At 40.8% G+C, this 9,974-nt stretch overlaps 2 protein-coding genes across 3 annotated transcripts in view; both read right to left on the reverse strand.

Annotated features, from left to right (window-relative positions):
• Window positions 1-462: 462 nt before the first annotated feature.
• Window positions 463-2,876, reverse strand: LOC131330944 (uncharacterized). The gene is made up of 4 exons (XM_058364701.1): window positions 2,620-2,876; window positions 1,487-2,085; window positions 634-922; window positions 463-493 (listed from the first exon to the last, which is right to left on the reverse strand). The coding sequence occupies exons 1-4, from the start codon at window positions 2,874-2,876 to the stop codon at window positions 463-465; spliced, it is 1,176 nt and encodes a 391-aa protein (XP_058220684.1).
• Window positions 2,877-5,759: 2,883 nt separating this feature from the next.
• Window positions 5,760-9,974, reverse strand: part of LOC131330948 (pre-mRNA-splicing factor ATP-dependent RNA helicase DEAH1-like) — an 11,754-nt gene continuing 7,539 nt past the window's right edge. Inside the window, exon 4 of one of the 2 annotated variants that reach the window (XM_058364717.1) lies at window positions 5,760-5,894. The gene's annotated coding sequence lies outside the window, so the exon portion shown is untranslated. The remainder of the gene's footprint in view (window positions 5,895-9,974) is intronic. The other variant, XM_058364715.1, reaches the window with a different exon arrangement.

A 9,974-nucleotide genomic window follows, 5' to 3' on the forward strand; every position in this document is an offset into this window, starting at 1 on the left:
TGTTCTTCAAGAGTTCTGAGGAATTTCTGATGATTGCACAGTTTCTCTAAAGCAATCAAAGAGTGTTGATAAATACCGCCAAGAGAAATTGAGTTCAGCGTTAATCCTTTTGTCTGGAGGAGCCTTGTTGTCTCATTTCCCAATGGTTCAGGAAGGGAATTGAGAAAAGCTTGCTTGAGATTAACATCATCCATTCCGTTGAGAAGATAAAATCTCTGAGACATACGGTCATAGTGAGTCTCAAGATCTTTTCGTTTGAATGAACAGCATCTCATGCTGAGGTATTCTTCTCGAACGAATTCCTTGGTGTTGTTGTGGTCTCCAAGAAACTCAGTATGGAGGACTGAAATGAATTGGTCAAGTGTTGGCAGCTGCTTGAGTTGTAGTTGTCGGTATTCACCGAGAGCTAAAAACCATTGACGGAGACGGCCAAGAAATTTTGCTGTACACTTAGTAATGACATTACTTAGTGTAGCATTTGGAGAAAGCATAGCTGCAGTACACCAGGCATGAATCTCATAGAGTTTATCCAACCATTTTGAGGGGGGAATGGTATCAAAAGAGAAACCTTGGGTATGGATATTGGCATGGGAGAAGGAATCAAAGGTTGGAATTTCTGGAGGTGTTTCAAACTCAGGATCCTCTTCAATGATAGGAGGGTCCTCAACATCCTCTTCTGGGTTTTCAGGGTTCATCATGAAAACATGAGGAGTCGGTATAGAATCAGTAGATTCAATATCTGAATCAGATTCGATGGTTGGTTCGGGAGATGGGGTTTCAGGCATGGTGGCTAAGGTATGTAGCAAGGTGGAGATTGGATTGTTAGAAGGACTAACAACCGGCTGGACCATTAATTGAGGTGCTTTGGAATTTGGGTTAGATGGTGGATCTGCTGGTCTAGAAGAAGTGGAGGTAACCGGTGCTGTAGTAGAGGTGGATGGTGGAGATATGACAACTGGAGGTTGGGTAGGTTTTATCTGGGGCTTTGGGAAAGGAAGTTTTGGTGGAGATGGTCTTTTTGGTGGAGGAAGGAAAGCCGACGGGCTTCCAAAGAGACTGGAGCTTGAATCACCAAATATTGAGGTAGGGTTTAAAGGTAAGGGTTGAGACATTTGAGGATACCCAGAGAAACTTTGTTGGGGATAAGTTGAGAACATATCAAATGGATTTTTCTGTTGAGAATACTGCTGAGCCTGGAGTGAGTGAAGCTGGTTCTTGAGATGCTTCATTTCAGCATCCTTTTGGGAAAAAGCTGCTGAAAATGCTTGGTTGGCATAAGCCATCTGAAGGAGTTCCTGGTGAACATGTTGGATTTTCTGCTGCAAATCTCTGATAAGAAGTTCTAATGTTGACAACTTCTTATGGACAACATTTTCCAAATTTTGCTGAGAGTTAGCAATTCTTTGGAGAATTTGATTTTGTGCTAGAGAATTTGCTGATTGCCAATTTATGGCTGCTTCTGCTGCTGATACTGCTTTGGTACTACCATCAGGGTGAATGGTAGTTGAATCAAGAATCTTATGACGGTGAGTGGTTCTTTCTTGAGGGTTATGATATTCCAATGGAGGAAAGTCTGCATCAGTGAAAGATGGGGATGGGGTGAACATGAAACAACCACTGGGTTGAGCTGAAGGGTCATTTTTGGATGGTAACTTTGGAGAAGGTGGAGATTTACAAGGTATAGGAGTTGACTGGGGTGACTGAGGACAAATGGGACAAGGATTGTCAGACTCATCATCGTCATCTAGAAAACTTTCTTCGGAACATTCATCACAGTTACAGGCATCAAAGTAACAATGACCTGTTTCTGGGTGCTTGAAATAGAAGACTGGAAGACCACTAGATTGAAAATATTTAATTGGAGGTTCTGGTTTAGAACCATCAACAAACATGTCAATCCTTGAGGGAAAGATGATTGGATGGGTTGTAGGTGAGGCAGACGCTTCTCTTGGGAAAGAAATTTCTACCGTGCCATCGGGTTTGGTTTCAAAAAGTGGGTTTGAAGATTGGACAGGTATGGGCTGGTGTTGGTTATTCTCAAAAGCTGTAACCCATTTTTCTGGGAGAAGCTTAAGAAGTTCAGATCTGGAAATTTGTCGGGGTACATGAACACACGAAGCTTGGTGAGGTGCGTTGACAGTTAGGAAAAGGGCTTCATCTGTAGAGGAGGGTAAGGACATGTCAAAGGCATGGTTTTGAAGTCGGTAGGCCATTTGGTAGTGAAGGGTTGCAGCATATGTAGTGGAGATTTGGGAGGCACTACCAATTTGGACTTGAACTTTTAGAGCTGAGAGCAGATGAGGATCTGCTAGTGGCATGTTGAAGTTGGGGTAAAAGGTAAAGATGACAGTTCCAGCATTTAAAGTGGTTTGGACCGTGGCAATACACGCATGCTGATACTTCATAAACCTAGTATCAACCAGAGCAATTCTGGAAGTAATAGGTAAACCTTTTCTGCCATGGAAAGTAACGGCCAATCTGATTGCTCCAAAGTGAAGATGGGTAAATCCTTGTTGTTGCCAAATGCGAGGCAAATCAACTGGGATTTCTAGGGGTAAAAGCTGTTCAGCTTCTGTAGCTGCTATGAAGCACTGATCAAACTTAGAGGCTTGGACATACTCTTTTACTGAGGTTGGACGCTTTGTAGAGAAGAGTTGGGTGACTGTCTTTTTTACAGAGGTTTGTGGACGGACAAAAGCATTATATGGGTTGAGGAAAGGAAGATCAGTAAGAGGAACCTTACTGTCGTCAGGAAGATACTCAAACTCATAGAGGTACTCAAGATTAGAAGAAGAAGTAGAATTTCTACTGGTAGATGAACTTGAAGAGACTAGAGAAGATGTGGTAGGGGAATTGGGTGAAAGCCAACGGTTCATTTAAGATAAAGGCTCTGGGTCCTTCACTTCCGCATACAATAAATTTTTTCTTTTAACTGTAAAATCTTCAACTAATTTTGATTAACAAAATTTCTGTATACTAGGGTAGATAAACCGAGACAAACTGCTTTCTCTGAAGCCAAACGTCTCAAGGTACTTTAACCCACTGATACAAGAATTCTTTCAATCAAAACAGTTAGTGAAGTTTCTGGTGTGGAAGATCCTTAGAAGGCAACCACAGAGCATACGCTTCAATTTCTTTTTTAGGAAAAATTTACCGTAGTATTGGAAAAGAAGTTCCCAGAGGAGGGGGTTTAAGCTAGAATGAAAGACATGGCTCTGATACCAAGTTTTCAGACACACAGTGGGTACAAATACGAAGTAGGATAGGATCACAAAAGAGAGAGAATATTATTAACTTGCACTATCATGTGACTAACTTGGTTTACAACGGAGAGAGGCCTGGCTATTTATAGGCAGCCAAGACATCTACTTACATCACTACGTGCATCAGCATACAGTATTACAACATAGTTGGCAAATACTATTTAAGCCAGGAAAGTAAAAACCTAAAAAGCTAAACCTAAAAAGCCTACAGCAAACATACGGACAATAAAGTAAGATTACACTATTACACCATTGACAAATAAACATAAATACAAACATCTGCATAGTAAACACTAATAATTTTCGACTAAAATTCCGTAGTTGCTATTCAGTTTGAGTGCATCCTCCAGGGGTTTTTGAATTCCAACTATCCCATGTACCAAGTCGAGTAAACAAGAAGACTAGAAAACTGTCTTTGAGCTATCCTAGTACTTATTCCTCCGTTTGGAAAAAGCTAAACATCGAGAGGATTAGGTACATTCCGGGACATAGGAGTTGTTGGATTTTGACATGAAGAAATGCATAATAAAGAAAATAAAAATTAATGGTGTTAATTGGCTCATGTTAATGTGCTTGTTGGAATTACTCTAGAGTGGGGAAAATTTTCCGGTGCCAAATGGGTACCACATGGTATCCGCTTGGCGCATCCGAGTCATTCATTGCGTTTTTTGATGGTTCGGATTTGATGAGAGAAAAAAGAGAGAAAGTGTTGGGGTGAGAGGAAAGAGATGGTTTCAATTGGACGACAAGTGTTGGGGTGAGAGGAAAGAGATGATTTCAATCCGAGCTGTCCAAAAGTGTATAGGACGGCCCGAAAGTATCGAGTGAGTACTACATAGGATATACCTGGCACCAAAAAATTTCTCCTAGAGTGGGTAATGTTCCATGGAGCATTTGTGATTGCTCCTTGCCCAAATAGAAAGATTTTTTAGGAATGTACATTTCAGAATTCAGCAGAGTGTGTCCATTGTCATAATGTAATATAGTGGAGCAGGGAATCCTATCATTATATGCTTCAATATAGTAGAGTATGGAATCCTATCATGCTTGGTCTCTAAGGGAATGGGAGATGTTGCCAAGCACCCTGTGCTTGTGGCCGTTCATCTCGCCACAAGCACCTTATGGGCCGTTCATCTCGCTACTCGGATTAAGATCCATGTCATTGATTGTCGAGATGAACGGTCAGGTGGGCCGTTCGGCACCGCTGCCAAGCAGGGTATTGGCAGCATCCCCAGGTCATGTCTCAAGAAACGTGGGAACTTCAAGAGTCACCTAGATACTTGGGATGTGTAGAAAGGTTCTCTTGTATCCAGGGTTGTAAATGAATTGAGCCATTTGCGAACTGTTCGAGGCTCGGTTCGGTAAGAGCTCATTCGAGTTCGATTCGTCTACTAAACGAACTGAATCTGAACCTCAATTCTAGGCTCGTTTCGTAAATGAACCAAACCTGAGCCTAACGATATTCGGCTCGGTTAGGTTTGCGAACCTATACTTAAATTTAATTAATAATTCAATAGGGGTCTATTTGTAAATGTAAAATTTTTTTAGGTTGTATATATAATTCAATACTTATTTTTCTCCCAAATTCTATACAATCAATGAGATAGTTTGGGTTCGCTTGAGTTCAATTAGTTGAGCCGAATCAAACCTGAGTCTTGACGAACTCAATTCGAGCTTAGATTCGGCTCGGCTCGATTCATTTGAGTTTAACGAGACAAACTCGAGCCAAGATGTTCAAGTTTGAATCGAACCCGAGCCGAATCTGAGCCGAACTCGAGCCAGACTAGTATCTTAACGAACCGAACCGAACCGAACCGAACCCGAGCCGTGAAAAATTTTAACGAGCCAAACTCGAGCCGAGTTGTTCAGGCTCGAATCGAACTCGAGCCGAACTCGAGCCGAACTTAACAGGGTTCGGCTCGATTCGATTCGTTTACGGCCCTACTTGTATCTATTTAAAGGGAGATGTGCATTTGTGTTGTGAGTCGTATGTGAGAAAGAAAAAGGGTGAGAGGGTAGTTTCCCCTTTTGGGGGTTGGCGGGCACCACCTGTGAGGTGATAGGAGAGTAGATGGGACCTCTGAGTAGATGCAATCATGCAAGGGAAAAATAGAGATGCAAGGAAAAATAGAGATGCAAGGGTGAGTGAAAAATATTGTTTGAGCTATGGTGTTAGGAGCTCGGGGTAGGATTTCACATTGTAATCTCATATTTTTCATATAGTGGAATTTCTTTCTTCTGTAGAATAGGCATTGAGCTCGAACCACATAAATATTGTATTTTCTTTGTGTGCGCATTTAATTTCGTTACGCTTTCGTTGTGGGTGGAATGTAAAAAAATCGCAACAGAAATTCAGGCTACACGGAAGCATTTCAATCCATTTGCCCAATGTGCTGCTTTGAGCAATTGCAACGAAAGCCTCAATGACGTTGAGGATTATTTTGGGATGCTAAAGATATTGGAATAACCGACGAGTGCTAGCGGGGAAGTCAGCGCATAGCACATGAGAAACATAGCCGTCTTGCTCAAGACAATCCACGGATTAACCCTTTATATGATATGAGCTATGGTTGGGAACTGTGCAGCCTTCTTGCCCAACAAAATCCTCGGATCAAACCTTGAACTGATGATCTGGAGTACAAAAAGATCTTGTTATCCCAAAGTTGACTAGAGTTGAAAGAAGTTCAAAAAAGAAGATTATGTGATCAATATGGTTAAAAAAACGAACCCTTTATTGCCATCATTTCTTAACTAACTGATTGAACCATGCACCTATCAACCCTCAATCAAACACTCATGGCAAAGAATACATCAATGTGACAATTAAGGTATGAAAAAACATAGCCCTAAGTTTCAATCCTTCTGAGCAAATTCCTTTTAGCATATCCTTCTAGATGACGTCTCAATTGAATCTTGACTGAAAGAAAAACTAGGATCAACAAATCTATACTGAACCTTAGAAACACCTATCAACCCTCAACCAAAGAAAATAATACATCGAAATGTGACCAGTTGAGATATGAAAAAACGTACCCCTGAGTTTCAATCCTTCTGAACAGGGTCCCTTCAATGATGGACCGAGGGGCGGATGAGGCCGGACGACCGCCTTACCCAAGTTTCAAAATTTCTTTAGAATCATGGTGGTTTTTGTTTTTAAAAATGTTCAAATTATATTAGTTTGCCCGCTAAACGTCTTTAAAAGAAAATCAAACATCAGTCCTTTTAGAATTTTTTTCAAAAGTTTCATAATCACCAAACACTAAATCTTTTGGTTGGTTGAATCATGAAACAAAGCAAAAATCAACCACCCTCGCAAAGTGAAAACTAGGAAGCCTAGATATAAGATACGGGAAACAGCCCCGTAAGATGCTAAAGTGCAGGCACCACTCAGCTAGAGGAATCAAAATGGAAGAGAGGAACCACACCCGAGACAACATGTAAGAAAACCATGGCTTGACAAATAACTAGAGAGAATTCGTTTTGAAAGAGGTTTTTTAGAGTAATAAGTGGGGAGAGATAGATAGAGAAAATTTATTAGAAACCGAGCTCGGGAGTTTTGACTCCCCCAAACGAACAAGGCCAGAAAACCCTACCAGGCGACAAATAGCAAAAAAACTCCCCGAAATGAGTCAGATATGCAAAGTCCTTTGGGTCTACAACTAACTCCCAGTCCAAGTACATAAAAGAACATAACCAGTATAAATCATCTCACGTGAACTCAGTAAAGATGCACTCATTATGTTCTGATTTACAGTAAAAAATCCACTAACCCCTAACTCAATGAAGGAAACAGCCACGCTAGAACTGAGAGGACAAAGAAAGACTCCAAGCTATATAACACCAGGACCCTCCCAAAGGTGCAGCCAGCAAACCAGAAAAAAAACAGGACTTAAGACTTCCCTACTCAAACCCCCAGAAGGACTCAAAACCCATAGTAAGGACTCACAAACCTGCACGAACAACAACCCACATAACCTGTGAAAATAAACACAATTGTGGAGTAATTTTCTGATAATTCCATTCATCGTAGTTGTACAATATATATAGTACAAACATTAACAAGGAAAGAATACAAGATTACATGGAAATATTCTACACTTATGGCATAAAATAAGATTACACAATTAAGGATATTGACCAAATTAAATATTGACTAAATCATATCCTTAATTCTAGCACTCCCCCTCAAGTTGGAGCATGTATATCGCACATGCCTAACTTGTCTAAAGAGTGACTAAAAACACTGCTGGCAACAGCTTTGGTAAGGACATCGGCTAGTTGGTCTGCAGACTTCACAAACGGGAAAGCAATGATTCCGGCTTCAAGTTTTTCTTTAATGAAGTGCCTATCAATTTCCACATGCTTCGTCCGATCGTGTTGGACTGGATTATGAGCAATCTCTATAGCAGAAGTGTTGTCACAATACAGCTTCATTGTCTCCTGAGAGTGAATACCCAAATCCTTAAGTAAGTTCCTCAACCATAGTAACTCACATACTCCAAAAGCCATGCCTCTATATTCAGCTTCTGCACTTGACCTTGCTACCACCTGTTGTTTTTTACTCCTCCAAGTCACAAGGTTGCCCCCTACAAAAGTAAAGTATCCTGATGTAGATTTTCTGTCGTCAGATGAACCAGCCCAATCTGCATCAGTGTAACCTTCTACCTTCAAGTGATTATTCTTGCTGAACAATAACCCTTTACCCGGAGCAGACTTTAAATATCGCAATATGCGTTCCACAGCATCCATGTGAGGTTTACGAGGATCATGCATAAACTGGCTTACTACGCATACTGAATAAGCAATATCTGGCCTAGTATGGGACAAGTAAATTAATTTTCCCACAAGTCTCTGGTATCTTGCTTTATCAGTAGAAGTTGCATGTAAACAATTAAACAACTTGTGATTTTGTTCAATAGGGGTATTTGCATGCTTACATCCAAGCATACCTGTTTCAGTTAACAAGTCAAGAACGTATTTTCGTTGAGACAAGAAAATACCATTCTTTGAGCGGGCTACCTCGATTCCGAGAAAGTATTTTAAATCTCCAAGTTGTTTCATTTCAAACTCTAAGGCCAAGTGTCGTTGTAAGCTCTCAATTTCTTCTTGATCATCTCCTGTCACCACCATGTCATCAACATATATAATCAAAGCAGTAATTTTACCCATTCGATGCTTTAAAAACAACGTATGGTCTGAGTTGCTTTGTTTATATCCGAAGCTCTTCATAGACTTGGTAAATCTACCGAACCAAGCTCTTGGAGACTGTTTTAACCCATACAACGCCTTTTTAAGTTTGCATACCATTGTAATATCTGAGTATTTTTCCACACCTGGAGGGGGATCCATATACACTTCCTCTGTAAGATCTCCATGTAAAAAAGCATTTTTTACATCAAACTGAAGAAGTGGCCAATCTCGGTTCACCGCCAAAGACAGGAGCACTCTAACTGTATTAAGTTTGGCAACAGGTGCAAAAGTTTCCTGATAGTCAACCCCATAAGATTGCGTATATCCTTTCGCAACCAATCGAGCTTTATACCTCTCAATTGTCCCATCTGCTTTATGCTTGACCGCAAAGACCCATCTACATCCCACGGTCTTTTTTCCTTTCGGTAGAGTTACAAGCTCCCAAGTATCATTTTTCTCAAGCGCTGCCATTTCTTCTGCCATGGCTTGAGTCCATCTATCATCTGCTAGAGCCTCCTGCATTTTACTAGGAATAGGAACAGATGATAACTGTAGCACATAAGACGCATATGACTTGGACAGTTTTTGACAAGACACATAATTACTAATGGGGTATCTAACGTTGGATTTAGGATCAGGCTCATATTTAACAGGTGGTACACCACGATTAGAACGAGGCGGAAGACGATATTGAGACACTTGAGATTCAGAAAAAAGATCATCACTACCAGTGGAGTTAGGGTTAGTGGATACCTCTGGAGGAATCTCAGAAGAAGACTGGCTCAGTGGTTGTGTTGAATTGTTGGGAGGCATTGTACTATCATGAAGAGCATTATCAGTATGAGACGTCTTTGGTTCAACAACCGATAACTCTTCCCTTTCATCTGAAAATTCACCCTGTCCTGAAGAATCTCCGGACGAAGAAATATTTTCTGAGGTAAAAAATGCTTCCAGTTCTGCATAATTTATCACTTCGTCTGAATTCTCCCCTGGAAATGGTAAATTAGGAATTGGCGCCCTGTAAAAAAGTTCGGTCTCGTGGAAGGTAATATCCATGGAAACATAAAGCCTTCGAGTTTTTGGATCAAAACACTTGTAGCCTTTTTTATTGTTCCCATATCCCACAAAAACACACTTCAAAGCACGAGATTCAAGCTTAGTCCGTTGGCGCGGATGCAAATGAACATAAACCACACACCCAAAAATTCGTGGAGCCAGAAGTACTACCGGTGGGAGAGTGCAATGGTCAGAAAGGGCATCCAATGGTCTTCGAAAATTAAGAACACTGGATGGCGTACGGTTCATTAAATAGACCGCCGAATTCAAAGCTTCACCCCACAAGTAAATAGGAACATGACCCCCAATTAAAAGAGACCGAGTAATTTCCAATAAATGTCGATTTTTTCGCTCTGCGACACCATTTTGTTGAGGAGAATCTGTGCAAGATGTTTGGTGAATAATCCCTTCAGAGTGCATAAATTCCATCAATTCTTTCTTTTCGTACTCACCACCATTATCAGA

Source organism: Rhododendron vialii, chromosome 6a (genome assembly GCF_030253575.1).
Source record: "Rhododendron vialii isolate Sample 1 chromosome 6a, ASM3025357v1".
NCBI classification, from domain to species: Eukaryota; Viridiplantae; Streptophyta; class Magnoliopsida; order Ericales; family Ericaceae; genus Rhododendron; species Rhododendron vialii.